At 39.0% G+C, this 19,991-nt stretch overlaps 1 protein-coding gene across 1 annotated transcript in view; it reads right to left on the bottom strand.

The window, feature by feature from the left end:
• The window catches only part of LOC113119499 (protein Jumonji), a 106,418-nt gene that overhangs the window by 40,663 nt on the left and 45,764 nt on the right, over positions 1–19,991 (bottom strand). Inside the window, exons 2-3 of the mRNA XM_026289029.1 lie at positions 7,268–7,403; positions 1,987–2,110 (exon numbers count right to left, since the gene is read on the bottom strand). Coding sequence (XP_026144814.1) covers positions 1,987–2,110; positions 7,268–7,403 — 260 coding nt within the window. The remainder of the gene's footprint in view (positions 1–1,986; positions 2,111–7,267; positions 7,404–19,991) is intronic.

Below are 19,991 nucleotides of genomic sequence, written 5' to 3'. Positions count from 1 at the left end.
CTGTCTGAAAGGAGATGGGCGACTTAAAAATGAGTAACACGACAAAGAGCTCCGAATCATAATGCCAAGTGCAACATAAAAGGGAGTTAGAATGAGGTAAACACTTAGACAGCTGCTGTGTGGGACAAATACATCATTTTTTATATCTTTTATCAATATTTTTCAGCACTGAATTAATTGCTTTTACTGCTGAAAATCTGACATATTTGCCATATTTTATTTCACTGCGCTCTCTGCAATGCATTCTGGGACTGAATTGGCTTCAAACTATAGCTCTGATATTGTGCCAAACTCTGGCCAAATTAACGCATAATATTCTCAAAAGACTTTAATAAATTCACAAATTGGACATGGCTGCATCTCTTGAGTTCAAGTTCTTAAAGGGGTCATATGATGAGATTTCAAATGTTCCTTTCTCTTTGGAGTGTTACAAGTTCTTGGTGCATGAAGAAGATCTGTAAAGTTACAAAGACTGAAGTCTCCAATCCAAAGAGATATTCTCTATCAAAGTTAAAACTGCCACGCCCCCCTAAAACAGCTCATTCAAACACGCCCCCACGTCTACGTCACTATGTGGAAATATTTGCATAATGCTGCCCAAATGTACACACAAAGAAAGACGACGAGGTTTCAGTAACCACAGTTAGTGTTGAAACAGTTGTGTCAGAGAGATGCTGTGTGTATCTAGACGAAAGCAAAAGCGCTTTATTTGGTCTTCTGGAAGTAGATTAGCAATTAGAAATCTTTAGATTACTTACAAGATTACTTACAACAGAACAGCAACGCATTTTATAGATGACCGTTTCGTGAACCTAGGAGAGGAGGTCATTCTGACTTTGCTACAACAATCTGGTGCTTTTGAAACATCTACTGTATGTTTTGTTATTACTGTAAATTCTATAGAATTTTCAAATGCAGAGTTTTGCACGTTGTGTGTGTGTGTGAAAGAGAGAGAGAGAGAGAGAGAGAGAGAGAGAGAGAGAGAGACGGTCACACAGTGGAGTCAGCTCTTAACCGTCTGTGGTTTGTCTACTGCAAAAACATATGAGCCTAATCACTGTCTGTCACATGACTCTGTTACCCTTTCGGGCTTGAACTGATGGTAAAACTAAGGACATTATTATGTCTTTACATTTATTTTGAAAGATGAAGCTCACGATTACGGAAAGGGGCCAATGACAATGCACTGGGTCAGCTGACCAATCAGAGCAGACTTTTATGATGTTTTTTTTATAATTTTTGAAGCTTGAAATCTTCAATTCTCATTCACTGTAAATTTAGGGAAAAGAACGACCAGTATATTATCGTCAATTTCTCCTTTTGTGTTCCACAGAAGATATAGGCCAAAGGATGATCTAGTGACGACAACGATTTCATTTTGGCTGATGAAAAATATGAATCAACAGAGAGAACCAAAAGTGTATTAAAAGCTCTGTGTGGCCGAGGAAATTAGCAGCTTATGATTTTTCTACTGAAAAAGACCCGTCACTTGTTTTTCTCACCATTTTCCGGGCAGCTTCTGTCTTAAAAACATTTCAAATAAAAAAAGCTTGTCAATTATGTTTCTTCTCCAAGCAGCTTGCATCCTCTCTCTCTCTCTCTCTCTCTCTCTCTCTTCAGAGCTTTTCCAAATCACAGATTAATTCATAATTAGAAATGTTTAAGCGTGTCTTAAAGTGACTAATTAAAAATGACCATGACAGCAATTCATTTCAAAGAATTAGCACTTGTTATAAGGTCCTCCGACTCCTTTTAATGATGTCATTTTCTGCTAAATAAAGCTGGAAATAGATACAAAAGAGGAAATTAAAAACATGAAGGCTGACATCTTCTGTATGTGAATACCGCACTATATAATGGCATCTGTTTTCATACTCTCTCTTTTTCAGCTGTGTTTAAAAGTGCAGTCTCAGCTCGAGTTACCCGCCAGGGATCCAACCAACTCTTTAACACTGACCCCTGAGAGAGTGAGAGCGGGTCACTCACCTCTTTTTGGCGGGGCAGTCCTCTGAATACTCGCTGCTTCCATCTGTGCTCTGAGAGCAAGACCCGTTCTCTTTACGTCCTCCCTTAGACACACATCCATTCAGCTGCCCGTTTGACAAGGAAGCTGTAGAGAGAGACAGAAACAGCAAAAACATGAGCCTCAGTAACAACCTCCAGATGCAGCATGTCAAGTAATCAAATTTAAGATGAAATATCATCACCACAGTGGGGTTTTGCTTTGATAATGCAATGCAGAACTGAAATGGAGTACAAGCAAATGGAAAAAGAGAGATGGTGTACTTTAGAGTCCAACCGAAAGATGCAAGCTGAAAAATGATGACTTCTACAGAACACTCAGCATAAGGTGCTGTAGGTTGTTGGTAGACTTTTAATGTTTTGATGCAAATTACAAATACATTAAAAAGTTGAAACTGAAACATTGCTGTCCATAGAACCATTCACAATGGCACCAAAACAATTAATCAAGAAAGTTTTGAATTATCTTTTGATTTAAGCAGAATTTATATGGTTGAAAGTCAACATAAGACTTTGAAATTGTGCCATCAGCAGTGTTTGAGTTGTGCTGATTCAAGTATGCAAATACGAAGCAGTTCATCATTACATAAGCAATGAAGGAGAAAGTTAAAATGATCTGCAATCTCTATATAATAAATAATAGATTAATATTATTGCCATTATAATATCCTATTATAAAATTTATTTCACGTTGTTGTTGTTTTGGTGATTATCCCTTTTTTATTTTTTAAGTTACATTTGATGTAATACAATAAATAACATTTATAACTGAAAACTAGGTCTCCACCAATCTTCATCTGGCAAAGAAACACTTTTTAAATAATATTTAAGCTTCCCTATTATGTCTGCAATTTACATTGTTGGATAATGGACATTTAAAGGATGCGATTATCACAAATAAGTGACCAAAAATAGGAAAATAAATACATATTTAGCACTAAAAGTAAGATGAGTGGAAACATTATTTAAGACAAGAAAGGAAGTAATACAATGTGTGAAGAGCTTTGGATGTTAACATTAAAGCATCTGGGATTATAGAGTTAAATATATATATTTTTTTGCTCAGCTGATTTTATTTCTGTGTTTAGTAACATTTTTTAAGCGAATATCCAGAATCATCAAACATTCCCATAGCTGGACCTCAAATCTCCAACCGGCCATAAAAACAGCTGGAGAAGAAAGAAACTACAATAAAGCTGCTTTCCAACACATACATGAAAAGCTGTAAAAATGCTTCTCTCTCATATACAGACCAATATGTCTGGACTTCAAAGCATCCATGTGAAGTCCTAAGAGGTCTATTCTCTCATGCCACAAAACATCGTCTTTGAGAAAATTGGGACTGTTTAACTCCAAACAGAAAAGCAGCAAAACAACATCTCCTATATTCAAAATGACTCCTCAAGTGCAAGAGCAAACAAGCTCGCGAGCCGCTGCCTTCATCAAGACACGGGAAGCCAAAACCCAAAAGAGCCGGCCAAGCCAAGCCGACGTGGGTGGAGAGGGATCAGATGTAAACAGCTTAACGCGGGCTGCTCGCTTCCCGCGCTGTGTTTTACATATGTTGGTCTCACTTGAGTGGCTGTGTGAAAGACAGTCGGAGTCTAGCAGAGCCAAACGTCCTGTCTCCTGCTCTCTCTACAGGCCGGGAGAGTGTGTGACGGTTTATCAACCGGCTGTCCTTCAGGGCCTCTAATCATATTAATGCGTGTTTAACTAAGCCCATCGCCTCGCTGTGTTCACCTCCTGGTTTCCACAGAGAGCAGCATGGCACAGGAGCATTGTGCTGTTATGTTGTGCAACCCTTTAGTTCATTTTTAATATGACAAAATCCAGTATAGGAGTGTCCGGTCACATATCAGATGCTCATAAGCATAACTGTATCAACACAAAAGAGTTATAACATAAATTGCTTGTCACTAGAAACCTGCAAATTTATGCCATGGTTAGGAGCCATTGTGCTGCCCATTGACTTGGCCTCGTCCTTATCTGGACTGAGGACTAAAAAAAAAAAAAACAAACAAAAAAAAAAAACATTTGGGGTCAACTGATGTGTGTTGTTCAGGGCCAATGGCAACTATTACAGATCAAGTAGACTGATAACTGATATTTTAAACTTTTGAACTATACATAAATATCATATATATATATATATATATATATATATATATATATATATATATATATATATATATATATATATATATATATATATCATATATGTCTAGTGCAAAAAATAAAATTAATCTGGAAAAAAAAGAAAGAATAAGAGCTCTGAAAAAATATATATTCTTTAAATTATTTTATTGGCATATCGGTTTTGAAAATGACTGATACAGATAGCACAAAAACTACACAGCTTTTATCATAAAACTAAGAATTCAAATATCATCTTAAAAAATATTACTGGGAAGGACTATAATTGATAATTATATGCATTTAAGTAGTTTGCTATGAAATTGGTCATGCGAATTACAACTACTTGACAAATACTGCAAGTGGGCTCTGGTGCAAAACTAAATTTACTAAAGTGTTGCACCAGAGCCCTTATAATAAGTGTAATAAGTGTGTGTCTGGCCTGTGGTGGCAGATGCAGTTGGAGTTGATTTTTGGCCAAAATAGGCTGTTTGTGTCCTCTTAACGCTGCCACAAAATGGACGCCTGTGCCACATTGTTTGGAACACAAAAGCTAAAACATGTCCCCTGATGGTCCCCTTTTGTCTGCTCTGCCAGCTGAGCTGGGAAACGATGGGCTTCAGGAGCAGAGCAGCCAAGTAGTGATCTACATTCACATGGAGGTCGGTTCCTTCAGACATCTGAAGACCCTCCATTACTCATGGATCTGTGCATTGAATATATTAAGATTATGAAATTATTAGATTATGAAAAAAAAAAATAATAATAATTAAACAAACACACACACAAAAAACAAATACATAAAAAACAGTTAAACAAAGAACTAGAGAATTAGCTTAGAATTAGCATTAGAGAAAGAACAACACAGAGTTCCCAGAAAAAGCATTATATAAATGTAACAAATTATTATTATTATTATTACTTGTTGACAACTCTCTTTGGGCAAAGCACTTAACAAGAAACGGGGGAATCCTGGATGATGCCCCAGAACGCCCACCACACACCAGCTAACTGGTGGAGAGGAGACCGAGTGATCAAGCCATTCAGTGTATGGGGATGATAAGGAGGCCATGATGGTCCGAGGCCAATGGAGAAATTTGGCCAGGATGCCGGGGTTACACCCCTAGTCTGGGATTTTTAATGACCCCAGAGAGTCAGGACCTCGGTTTAACGTCTCATCTGAAGGATGTCATAATCAGAGTGGTTTAGCAAGGAGGAAAAAAAAAATGCTGACACACTGAAAAGCAAGATGATAAACAAAAAAGTGCATCTGATGCAATAGTACATCGATAAAAAATAAAAATAAGAAAGCAAATGCAGATCCATACCCTGTGCCATTTTTTTTTGTTAACTGACTTCTTGTGAGCAGTTAAAATCATCCAGACTTACTAATGTACGTAAGGAACCTTAATCTGACGCTGATCTTTTTGTGTCAAAACGCTACATTTGCGTCTGTGGAGCATTTGCATCTTTGAACAAAGTCTTCACGCATCACCCTTCGTTAAACACTCTGCGTTCAAAGGGATTAGCATTACCCCGAGGTAACAATGCAACGTAACACATACAACAACAAGAAAATAAGATTAAGGGCTGTTGTGATAAGAGCTTATTATCAGTTTAAGAGTTTATTCAAAGAGTGTGTATCTAGCCCCCTGCCATATTTTCAACAGAAACCCCTTTGGCTCGAGTCTCTCTGAATGTTTACATGCGGAGCGAGGTGTTTGGGTTTAAACTCCTGCTGTTTTATAGTCACTGGGACGAGATAACCGTCCACATGGCAGCTACCATGAATAATAAACTTTGTTCAGAGTAGCTGAGATATTTGTTTGCAAACAAAATAAGGTTGCGAAAGACAGCAGGCCCCGTCTAATATGCTGTTCGAGGACATCAATCAGTTAGCAGACGAAACACTGACAAATGTTTGAAAAATATCGAAAAGTCTTTCAAAAATATTTACATTAGACAACAAACCCTGTTGTTAAAATAAGATGTGAGCTAGGATCTTAAAAGTGACATCAAACAAAATTTGCAACTATTGCACCTTTGATCTCAAATATTTGTGAAACAAGACACTTAGGGAGAAAGTAATTTGTTTTTTTAATTCCTTATGGCATAGTAAGTGGACAATTTCTCACAGTTGTTTTGTTCACATCAATTAAATTATTCTAAGTAAAGAGAAATGGCCTGTTACTCCTGACATAAGCCATCAACTGGTGAAAGGCAATAGTGTCTCACTTCTGTTTTATTTCTTTTATTTTTCATTCTTTTTCCCAATTGAGTGATAAAAAGGGTAAGCCCACTTCAAGAGAAGGCTTTCCCCCTCGTCTCTGTCTGGCTGTGCAGACTTGTACTTATGAGGCCTGTTCTTTGTTCCCTGTAGAGTCTCAGAGCTCTTTTTAGTGAAAGCTCTGTCTTTCTGAGGCCCGTGTGAAGTGAAGTCCCAGAGTGCCGAGCTGCAGCGTCAGACACACAGCTACCAGACGACTTCCAAAGCTCTGAAGTAACCTGGATCATATGGCACTTTTATACATAAACTCACTGGAAGCCTCCATAGGAGTTTCCTTTGACCAAAAAAATAAATAAAATGTAGATCAAACCAAACTATCTTTGTACTGTACTCAAACAGAAAGTGCTTAATCAAATCTGGCTTCATTCATATGATTCAAATCATTAATAAAGAGATTTTAATATCAAATGGGTGACCATACATTCTGTTTTTTTGGGATTTCTAAATGTTTCTGTCTAAAATGTAAAGGTTTGGCTTTGTTTTGCTCTCTCCTCTTCATACATTATATGTATATTTTCTGTATTGCTTTGATTGTTCTCTGTACATCCCTCCTTATAAGGCATGCCACAATTGGTCAATTTTGCTCGATGCCTGCATGCTCCTTTTCATTCATTATCTTTTATCCAGTATGAAAACAATAGGAAAACAAAGCCAAACCTAGTTTGAAATCCTGGCCAGGACACGTCCAGGAAAGAGTGGAAGGATGTATGGTCACCCTATATAAAAGTGCTGGTATCAGAACTAAACAAAAACAAGCCTGTGTACAAGCGATTTGATGATTAGTGAAGAAAAGACTGGAACAACTTTAAAAGTGTGTCTTACCATTAGGCCCTTTTCCTGCATTGCCCAGGTCATCACAGAGCTGGCGCTTCTGAGCGCTCTTGAACTCCTTCAGCGAGAGATAGAGCACCTTCCGCACCACCCGCTCCTCCGACCAGGGCATCCCATCATTATCATCCTGTAAAGAGACAGAAGATCAGCACTATAGCAGACACCGCGTCAGCACTCAACACACTGACAAACATCAATGCAGCTGCTTGAGTAAATAAATAAAATCGATCTACAGCACTTTCCGCGAAAATCACACTTTTATGCACACAAAAACACTCCCCTGCCAAATATCAAACGGTGTTATTGTGATGGTTCATGATGACTTCATTTTCCCTCTTCTTTATGATCAGTGATTTGTTTGATCTTGGACCATTTCGAAATCTGCATCATCTTTTAGAGAGATTTTAAGAATGGAACAAAGACGAGTACTTCCTTTCCAAAAATTACAGTTTCCTTTCCAGACAACAATCCTTGATAACAATTCTCAATCTATCTATAGATTAATTGTCCACGCAGGTCTCACACAGGCCAGATTCTCACAGGCGTGCTATAAATAACAAAAGCGTGCAGTAGGAGTTTTGCTATTTTTATTCACTAAAAGGTTTGCTTGTAGATCTTCAAAAAAATCTAAGTATTATTTAATATACCATATTTAATAAACAGCAGCAGTGTTATAAGCAAAAAAACTTAATTTTACTTTAAATATGAAAAAAAGAGAGAAGAGAAGATAAGAATAAACATGTTTAAATACAGCGAGTGCATAAGTTTTATCAGTAGAATTCATCTGTATCTAAGGTGAAAGGCACTAATGGTAGCAAATAACCAAATACGGTGACATTCAAAGAGTCAGTGAAAATGTTATTTCCCACACAGACAATAACGGCTTCCTCTCTCTCAGAGCGCTCGCCTCGAGAGGGGAAATATAGACATTCCCGTGCCTTGGAGGTGGGGGAGTTGTGTTACAGTTACTGTACTGATGGAGAAGCACGTCAGACAGCTACAGAAAAAAAAGAAAACAATTGTAATGAAGGAGTCATGGTGCAGAATGCTATATGATAAAAATAAATAAATAACACAATCGGTTCTTGGATAAGTTACTAAACTACATAATGGAGAAAGATCTCTGTGTGTGATTTTTAAATGCATGAGAAAAATAGACCTCCAAAAGAAACTGGTGCCACTTTTAAATGTTCTGCAAATAAGTGGCCTTTGCCTGGGCAAAACTTGCAGTTTGTTTTCATGCTGATTCGAAGCCTTTGAGAAGGACCAAAGGCACATCTCTACATGTTTGCTACACATGGTGTTTTTAGGCCTAAATTTAAGATTTATGCATTTGAATTGCCTACAAATTTCCCAACCATTTTAAATCACAGTTTTAACAAACAACTAAACTTAAAGTGATGCATATTTGTCAGCCAAAGATAAAGCAAACAGGTAAGAAATGGACACATTTCTGTAACAGTACTAATAAACTGAATGTGATTTAAATACACAATAAATAAAAGTTTGTATTTTTCATGAATATATCTAATTGGTTTCAATTTCATACATTTTAACTCAGTGAAAATTGCTTGTTACACAGCTAGCCGTATTTGAACAATGTTAATGTTATTTACTGAAAAATGTAATCGTTTTTACAATGAATAGATTTATATTGATTCTACGCCACATGTCTTTAAATACAATCATATTCTCTTTGACCACTCGATGTTATCGTTGTGTGTTTTGTATTTCTTGTAGTTTTATTTATTACAGCATTTTGGTCATCCTCTACTTTTTATAAATAAGTATTGTATTGTATTGTAATTTGAGTGACTATTTAAATAAATAGATGCAAATACTAAAACTATTCCATTATTTATTTATTTTTTTGCGATGTTTCATTTATGTATGATGTATGCAACACATACAATTTAGAATTATATGTTTAAATTAGGGATGCACTGAATCCAGATTTTTGGGAATCCGAAACCGAATACCGAATCCTACTCGCATCCTTATTCCATTAACACAGTAAAACACATTCATGGAGTAAACAATGTCCACAGCAATGTATTTTTCATTTTATTTTAACTGTAAAAAAAAAGAAAAAAAAAGATTAGGCAACATTATGCCAGGATGACAAGTGACGCTTATCTCCACGTCAGCACCCAATGTGACTGGCTAGCTCTGTATTGCTACGGTATAAATCGTCCCAGCCACTCAAGATTCCTGAACAGTTTAGTTTAGAGCGAATTGTCGGGCCATGTTCCTCCTCATGTAAACACCTTCACGCAATCAATGGCCGTGTGACGTCGACCAGCAAGCCTAGGGTTCGGTTCGGTGAAAAAAAAAAACTTAAGGTTCGGCCAAAACCAAACCCCGTCAAAAAGCCCAGTATTCGGCCGAATCCTGGATTCAGTGCATCCCTAGTTTAAATAAAATTGTATAATCCAAATGGATGAAACATTAGACCTAAATATTGTTTTTTGAGTTCCTTTTTCATTTATTTGTGACACATGATCGCCTTTTCACACATATCAACTCAATGAACTGCAAGGTTCAATTCTTAACACTAAGTTACTAAAACAGAACCATTTTTCCACAAGCACCACTAACAGTTAGTAATATTTACTGCACTACATATGACTTTTGCCAATTTAATGGATTTGAGACCCAAAACTGGACAAATCTGGAGGAAAGGCCCAATTAGAAGTGTCATGTTTGCATGTTGGCATTGTTTCCTGTGGGGTTAAGCAGAAGGCGGAGCTTAGGGAAACAAAAGGCATGGGAGTGTGTGCGTGTGCAAGTTCCTGTGCGGGGGCTGACACTGACAGGTGAACATCAGATCTCCCAGCAGACATGTCAACAAACACACACACACACCTCGAGACTGCTCTACGCACTGATGCGCTGCAGAAGGCTGACAGCAGCTGATTGGGCGTGTGGTGTGTGAAACCACCAGAGCACCTCGTTAGAGACACACACACACACACCTGCAGACGTGCACGCACACACAGACAGACAGAGCACGGCTCAAAATAGCCTGCATGCAAAGCCGCAGCTCAACCACAGCGTTGTTCTCAAAGACACCAGAATTAGCAAGTGATACAAAGTGTCAGTTTTAAGAATTAACTACATATTATTGCTCTAACGTGCCGGGCTAAGGTTTTATGCCAAGAGACAGCAATAATATTAGCGTGCGAGTGCGCGTAGAACGCTCTGCACAGACGGTGAGGTGGGCTGAAGCGCTCAGAGGCGTGATGCTGTCACTGGATCCCAGGAGCACAATCCAGCAGGCTGCCGGGTAGGCAGCAATTACCCCGTGCTCGCTATCACCTCGCGGTCTGGCACCAAGCCAGTGCTGCTCTTTGAATAGAGCATTACTCCTTGCAGCCTCCTGAAAAAAAAAAACTATTTTCTCAACTCTGTGAGCCAACCACGAACGCTTTGCCTTCAAGTTTGTTTTCTTTTTTCCTTTCCACCCTCCTCTCCGTCCCCACTTCCCATAAAGCCTGGCAAGCCGCCACAGTTATTTCCTTCTCGCACTACATATTGCATTCCAGCTCGGAAAAAAAAAATGCTGAGCTGGATACTGCCGTTAACAGAGCTGTAAGAGTGCAGCACGGCTCACTAGACTGCAATGAAAACAACGATCAGAGCAATGGAACAATCATATTACCGCCCCCAACATTTAAACGAATGCCAAGTCACACAGGATTCTGCGCAAGTACAGATATTCAGTGTTAGCTTGTGTTTCGTAGTGTCCATGGATGTGCGACTTGACAAGGCTTGCAGGAGTCAGTGTGGCAGCTAAATGCACAGCTGTGATAGCTGAACACATTGCAAACAACCTATTCACTTTTTTTCCCAGCTGAGAGTCAACTTATAAACATGCAGATCTTGGAACAGACTCTTCTCTGAGGTAATCAAACCATGTGGCTACATATTTAAGACTAATTTTACACTTAGGGCCCTATTTTAACAATCTAAGTGTATGGTCTGAGGTGCACAGCGCATACACTCTGGGCATGTCCGCATGCATTTTTGCAAGTTTAACGATGGGAAAATTGTTTGCACACCCGGCGCATGGTTTAAACGGGTTGTCCCTATTCTCTTAATGAGTAATGTTTTTTTTTTTTTAGGCGTGACGTGCAATAAACCAATCAGAGTCTCATCTACCATCCCCTTAAAAAGGCAGTTGCGCTCGCGCCTTGGCCGGTTTCGCTATTTACATGGCGGAATGTAATATTTCATTTTTAAAAATGATTGTGTGCTGCTGCGCATCCATGTGTGTGTAATAAGCAAAGTGTACACACGTTGTGCACCCACCTATAGTCGCATATATTACTAATGCGCTCTTTAAATAACAATAACGCCAGACTTTAGACCAGGTTTGAGTTGGTTTATAGTGCATTCTATTGCAACATTTCCACCAAAATTACATGGAACAATTGTACCAGGAACTTTTTTCCCCAGGAACTATTTCCCCCCAGACCTGTTGCTTTCTGTATTTCCTCCGCGGTCTAAAGTACCGTGAAGATTAGGTAAACAGTCTGGTGATGTAGGTCTGTGCACATTTCTAAATATAAAGTACGCAAATGTCAGACTTGCATCCTCAGTAGTTCGGACTTTATAAGTTCGACTCAGGAATGTGAAGTTCCAGCGGTGGAAGCGCTGCTTATTTTCAGTTCCTCAAAATAGCAACGCGCCAACAATTGAACACACCTATTCTTTAGACCAGCACGCCCCTGAGTGCACAAATGGGCACAAATGCATTTGCTATTTAAACAACACGGCGCAGGACGGGAAAATTAGAACTGTGCCAGGATGAAACTAGCAAAAACACTTGTGCTGTGTATGATAGGGCCCTTAGCCTTAAAGTCAGTTTAGCATTTAGGAATGCTAAAAACAATTAGATTAATTGATATTAACACATTTAGTTTGGATTCATAATTAAAATGAAAATCATAACAGGATACAAGGGATATGTGAACCATGTCTACTTAAGCTAACATGTCAAAATAAGTATGTCTGTAAGTAAATATAAAACAAGTTTGTGTCACATTGTTAGCATAGCTGCAGTGGCCACTTTGCATCAGCAAACAATGTTTTCTACTTGTTTTAATCAACCAGTCATCTTCTGTCTTGTCTGAACAACAGTTTCAAGAGAATCTTGCTGAGCAAGTAATCCGAAGTTTAATTAAACTGTCAACATGTTTATAGCTGGCTAACTGAACAACATATCTGATTCAACAGGATTTGAAGGTCACTCCATTGCACACGGGGTTGTCACAGTGAGGCAACAAAGCAATGCTTGTTAAAATATACCTGACACTCTAGTTTAATCACTTATAACTTCTACAGAGAAATTGCATATAAACTGGACAATGATGAAGCATTCTGGTGCACATGTTAAGTGTCTGTTCACGCATGCTATCAAAATAAGTATAAAATAAGGAAGTGTTTTTGGTTTAAAACTGAAGTACACTGGACTTAAAAATCATATAAGAATCATATCATCAAGAAGCTAATCTGCCCATAACATGCACAAAAACACACACAAACTTGTCAAACGAAATTTGTCACAAAGACAAGCATCAGAAAGCTGCTTCTGGCAGTAAGCATGACAATGACAGGCTCATTCATATACTGGCAGAGTTGGTTGGCAGCACCGGTACTCAGATGTGACGAGACACCGAGAGCTGGCACAAGCTAAGAGACGCACATACGAACACTCACCCTGCCTCCCAAAACTCCCTCTGCTCCATCCCGAAGGGGCTTGGAGCCTCGTTAATGAGCACCAGGAGCACATGGGTGTGTGACAGAGCAAGGAGAAGTGTCTCTCATTCACACACACTCATGCATACACACACCCATCACATAGATGGCCCAAGTGGGACTTGGGGCTCCTAGCATACTTAAAGCGTTCCGATGAGGGCATACGCAATGAAGATGCAAGATCTCCACCACTCCACAAGACAACAGGCATGTGCCATTTCTAGCAACGTTTATTTATTTTTTTAAGTTTAAAAAAATGAACAGAGGCTAAATTGAACACAGAGCATCTGTCTGTAACCACCATTGAACATGCATTTCCTGTATAGCCTGAGAAACTTCCCTTTTTATTGAAATCTTTTTTGCAAACATCCCCTCCAGACAGCTTGCTCAGTGGCATTAGCAACCATGAGAGCGACTGAATCTTGCATCACAGGCACACACCGCAATGGATGAAGCAAGGGTCTGTTGACCTCTAATGACCGACTTGTGAAGCAGAATAGTTTTAACTAATATTTTCCCTTGCAGTTAATGGTAACAATCAAACAAGCATGCATACACTAGTTTCCCCTCATACAACAACTTAAAATTTCGTGCAAAATTGTTGACTCTAAAAATGGCATGTGGTGCAACCATTATGTATCAACTAGAGATGTTCCGATACCCTTTTTCTCTTCCCGATACCGATTCCGATACCTGGGCTCAGGGTATCGGCCGATACCGAGTACTGATCCGATACCTGGGTGTGTATCTGTATATACAGCTGTATATACTACTAGCCCTGTGTAAATTGCTAGAATTCTTTTTATGGTGTGCTTCAGACAGATCCCTCAATAAAACATGAACAAATACATGGTGAACTACTGTATTTATTACAGTATTTTTATTATCTAACATGAATTTGACAGTATTATTTATTTTCATATGCAAAAAAGAACTTCAAATGCAGCCAAAAATCTAACACCGCAAACTAAAAAAGGTATTTAAGTTTTACAATATAACTGTATAAAAAAACTGCAACAAATAAGTCTAGGAATATAAAAAAAGATCTATTAATCAGATAATCTCTTTACAACAAAACAAGTAAAAAACAAGCAACCATCTAGGCATAATTATTATTATTATAGAGACGTATTATTATTACTGTAGGCTACAACAGTAGCTTTATATATTGTCAATTTACTCATGTAAACCAAACATTTATTTTAATGGGCTGCCATGAAGATCTTTGAGTGTCTGTGTTTATGATATGACAGTATTCTCAAATGAAACGGTAAATTCTCATGAAGTGACGGTTTATGCGTTCGTGTCCTCATGACACACAGCAGAGACTACAAAACAGCGAGCTCTCGCGCATCTGTGCCAGTCACCCACAGAGATGTAGATTTTGCGGGAGTAATATTTAAATAGTATTTTGCAGTTTAATATTCACAGACACTAGTATATATTCGGCTACTGTCTGGAGCCCTGCGCTTTGACTTACACGGAAGCGACTGAACGCAGCTGCCGGTACTGAATATACTTGAGAGTCTGTAACTACCGGTACTACAGAGACATACTGCTAACCACTGATCTATAATATAGAAGCGGCTTCACTGTCTTTTGGCAGTTTAGAATGTGATGAGTGATCCAGTCATATATAGATCAGGGCTGCTAACGCGTTTTCATTTCTTCTTCGCTGCTCTAAACAGGGGTTGCTTGTGGCAACACAGCACAACTTCCTGTGTTTTCAATGCATTTTGAGCAGCGAAGAAGAACCGTGCAGCGGTTAGGCAAAGCTTGCGGTCATAACTAGGTATTTTTTAAGAAAATGGTATCGGATCGGTATATGGGTTCATGTACTCGCCGATGCCGATGCCAGAATTTGTTGTGGTATCGGAGATATTTCCGATACTAGTATCGGAATCGGAACAACTCTAGTATCAACCATCCAGAGTGTAGCCATTACCCAATAACTCCTGAAATCTGAACCTCTACCAAGGTTTCAGATTCTCAGATCATGAAGAGAATGTATATCATACCGACACTGGAAGGTTGCGTGAACAAACAAAAGAAAAATTCCTTTATCTGCATGTTGGAAGTTCATACTATACGCTTGTATTGCCAGATGAATACATTATAACAGTGGATTCATTAGCAGACAGGCAGTCCATACTCTCGCGAGAGGCTCTTTTAAAAGAGCACTGGAAGCCTGTTCATATGAGCAATGCTAAATATAGCCACACAGTTCTGGATCACATCAACAAAGAATGTAGGCCACGTGCCAACAGCGATCTTTCGCTTAACATCAAAAATTTGTTATAACATGAATTCCTCGAAAAAGACAAAGCAATAGAGCAGGAAAACAAGGCTAGAAGAGATGGTCTACAAGAGCAACAAATATTAAAGTGCTTCTTCCTCTCTCTACACATGTCCTCCAGATGCTGGAGGAAGAAAGGAAACAAGCAGACACAGCGGTATTTGCCCGAGATTTGGGTCAGCACTGCAGAGCATAGATCTATGTTCACTCGGTCTGCCGTAAGCTGACTAAAGGTGATTGGTTGGAAAGCACAACTGACTGGCTAGAGTCAGTCGTGACAAGAAAGTGCTTTAATTTTGTTTGCTAGGAGCAAAAGCCATGAATGGGATGACAGAGAGAGGTTATCCGGAGCAGGAGGCCAACAGAAGCACCCTATTACACCCTTTACCTCAGTGCATTGGAATGTACCTAAGGGTCCTGTGGGTCAGTCCTTTTAAAAAAGTTTTACTCTCTTTCCTGTACTCTGACTTTAACCCCTTTTCAAGTGACAATGGCAAAATCCCACTTCAATGACTGGGTGCACTGGAACCAAGAGTTGCTTAGCTGGAGCGTGATCCTTGGGAAACAATTTATAACCTTGCATTCCTTGCTCAGAGTTATGCATCCAAAGCATCCAGAATATATTACTCCTTCGAAAGCTCATCAATGGAGAAAGACGCTTTTAGAAACATCTTTCAGTACAAGTCAGCAACAGTACTAAGTAGTAAGGGGGTAATGTAGGTCCAACAACTGCTCGAATTTAAAGATCCCTGATTCCATGAAAGTCATTCTGTCCTGTAGGTATGCTTGCAGTGACAGCACACAGTGACAATAAGCATGTCTGTGTCAAGACAGAAACACGGTTATCAGTTCCTCTCTGCTTCACTGATCAGCTCGGCACTGGCGCGGTGCCGCGGGCAGCCCGCAGATAGACGGCACAACCAAGCTCGACATGCTTGAGTGACAAATTGCCATTACCAATCAGTGGCATCAAGTGCAAAACAACAGCCAAAATGTAATAGATTTATAAGAGAACAGTGCATTTCGTTTTTACAGAAATAAATAAATGCCAGACTGAATTGCTTGTTATAGAAGAGAGCTGGCCACCTTCAGTGCTACAGATGGCCCAATAAAAATAGGCTTTGACAACAAAACCTCTATACGCTATGGCCCTGGACTAAGGCCCAATAGTTACTTCTGCTAGCGAGCAAGAGATAAAAGCTGGCCAGGCTTTTGCTGATGAATCAACACAACAGATCTGTACCACAGCGGCCTCTCAAAAGGCAGACAGAACTGCAAGAGAGATAATGTGAGAGGAAAACAAGAAATACGGTCAGAGAGATACAGCATCTAGATTGCAGCTTGAGATGATGATTAGTCATATCAGTACATCAAAGATCGTACAGGCCAAGGGTGCCCAATCCTGCTCCGAAAGGGCTTCCTTCCCAAAGAGTTTAGTTCCAAACTTAATTAAACACACCTGAAATTATTCATTCATTTGTCCATAAATACAAATTTGGAAGAACATTAAAGCAAGTAAATAATGACTTTTTTTTTTTTTTTTTTTTTTTTATAAATGACTAGCTTGGGCCCAACCCAAACTACATTTAAAAGCTTACCTAGACATATAAAAAAGGGTTTAGATCAATCTAACTCCTTGTAGTGGTTCATGGAATCTCTTAACAGCCTAGGAGATACTGAATGAAGGATATTAATGCTGAGTAAATCTAACCAAACGCTCTCCTTCAATCTGAGTCTGAGCAGGTCTGATATCAGTCCCAGCCTGCAGGAGACCACACACCTACAGAAGCATCTAGCTGCCCTTTAAACACATACAATGAGGACCATGTGTTTAAAGGGATAACTCCATACAGTCTTAAGCAATCAGGGCTGACCCAAATTAAACCATCCTGCAGAAACAGGAAGGAGAGCTCTGAATCAGCTTGGAGAGCATGTGGTCCTCTCAAATCAAATCGTTCTGTGACTCCCTGACCTGGACATGAGTGATCATTTGTTTGATGAAGGCATTTTTGTATCTGAGGTAAAATTGAATTTAGCACAGTGGCCTTGTGAACAAGCTCCTCAAATGTGATGTCATGTAATTTGGCCAAGAAAATTCAAGACCATAAGTCCACTCTCTTAATGCAAACCAGCTACTCAGAAAAGAAGGTAATTACAAGGATGAGGACAAATGAGTTTTCCACGCAGGCAAGTACAAATGGCTCCAAAGTTTCCCAAAATAGTGGAAGAACCCAAACCAGGTTAACTTAATCTAAAAAATAGCTTTGTCTTTGAAGATACCAACCACACTGCAGTTTCTTTTTTCTACCTATCCCACAAAATCTACATTTTGGGCAGCATTAGAGCAGAACTTCCCTGCTAAACCTTGCCACAAAGCAAATGGGCAAATGTGGATCCAATCTGATATGTTTGATAGGCCCCCCCTCAAATTTTTGTGAGGCCATTTTTGGGAAAACGCATTTAAAATATATCAAACTTTATTTTAACATGTAATTAAGCCAAAAAATATTATTATCCAGTTAATCAAACCATCACATTTTGGGGAAGTGTAGCACTTGTGAGATTGATGTCTGTGGATTTCAGTATGTGCTGATTTAGTTTTGTGCTTATGTAATCATAAACCACAAAGCATTAAAGAGCTGATCACATGTGTTTAAAGTGAGCAGAATACCACACACACACAGATAGAGGAGCATGAGTGTGTGAGCACTCTGGACAGAGGAAGCAGCGTGGGACTTGGAGGAAACCCCACACATTAAACACGGCAAAGCATGAGAGATCTCAGAGCTCACAGTCTTACTGGATCAATACACTCGACACCAGCAGAATGAGTGGAGATTATAATGTAGCATTCAAGACATACAACAGCAAAATATAACACATAGTACACGTTTCCATACTAGGGATGGGCATTCGATTAAATTTTCTTAGTCGATCGTCGGGAGAATTAACGATCGACTATCGATTAATCATTAATATTTTTATAATATAATTAATTATTTAATTTTTATAATAAAAAAATGCAATGAATACAAAAATACAGCGTGTTTTTCCTCGGTGAGACCTTTATTACAAGATCAACTTGTGGCAGACAGTTAAACTACGTTCAGATAAACCGAACATATATCCGCGTGCATATGCAGTGCTCTAAAGCAGCGGAACCTGCAGCTGCTAGCAGGCGTTCTTAACGCTTTCGAGTCGATTAACGCATATATGCGTTTTGAGTCTGAATAAAGTGCTTCATTCTTTTTTCTGAGGAAATCCATTTCTCAAATCATCAACCACATCACATCTTTTTGGGGTGAATTATGTCTTAGTCCTCTCATCGCGAAGCAAACAGTAAAATAAAATAAAAACTTGAAGAACAGTCTCGCTGCCTTTTCTTCTGTGTGGTTGTATTCAAGCCGCGCGCTTCAGTTTGAATCTGAATAGCGCGTTCAGCGCGGGGGCGTGGTCACATTAAATATAATGAAGGAAGATATGAAAAACAGACATTGCGTTGTTTTCATATGGATTACTTTATCTCAGAATATTTGTTTTTCGGAAGCACTTGTTGTTGTTGAGTATTCACGGAGTTACGGTTCATTTTAATGAAATGTTTGTACATGACGATCAGCGGAGACAAAGACTGTAGACAGCGCACCTTGTTTGTTATCTTTATTTTATAAGTGCACAAAGGTTTTTTGTTATTATGTCTGTATCCAAAAAAACTAGACCCTTTACAGATTCGATTGATGTATTGCTCTTATCTGTACGATTAAAACAGAGTGTAATTTATCAGGGGTTATCAGGAGAAAATGACTCAAAACGCATATATGCGTTAATCGACTCGAAAGGGTTAAAGCCTCATGAAAATTTGCCGGGATGCATAGGTACATCATTTCAGTCGTGGCCGTGTTGTACTTAAACACGGCATCGCAATGTTTGCAGTTAACTAGTTCGCTTTTTAAATCAAAATGGTCCCACGCCACACTTCGCCGTGACATCATGATTATTCTTTGAAATCAAAACGGAAGATCACAGATAACCGAGTAGGGTGTCAAATATTGCCCCATGGTGGTAAAATATTTAATTGCTGCCACACAGTGAAATTCATTTAATTGCTTGAAGACTCGGACTACGCAACGCAACCTGCATTAGATAAAAAAAAATGCTTTAGATTAATCGATAACAAATTAACATGATCGAGGAAAATCTTAACGATCAATTATCGATCGTCGATTAATCATGCCCATCCCTATTCCATACGACATTAATATACGGTTTCTACAAGCGTTCATGTATTCACTATCAACACTACAGTGGATAGTGTCAATCAAAAGATAATCTAATGACATGTTCATTTACTTTTAAGCAAATGTAGCCATTTTTGCTAAAACTGCTGAGGTTCTATCAGTCATGTCAAGGCAAGACTTAGCGAGAAGAGCCAATTATCCAAGTACGGCCAAGTAATACAAACACACACACATGCATAGTTGTGTCCTCGTGTGGTCACCGGAAGGGGGTTAAAGTCTGTCTGACTCTGTGTGTGTGCACGCGTGCGTGTGAGAGATGACATTTGTGGAGAAAATGCCCTGTGGAGTTGGTGTAGAGATCAGCCTTATGAAACTGGAGAGTTCCTGCCGGCTCTGTGTGAAGTCTTAATGTGGCTCTGCTAAA

This window comes from Carassius auratus, chromosome 19 (assembly GCF_003368295.1).
Source record: "Carassius auratus strain Wakin chromosome 19, ASM336829v1, whole genome shotgun sequence".
Lineage (NCBI taxonomy): Eukaryota > Metazoa > Chordata > Actinopteri > Cypriniformes > Cyprinidae > Carassius > Carassius auratus.
Note: the sequence above shows the minus strand (reverse complement) of the source record. Positions and strands in the feature narration are given on the sequence as shown.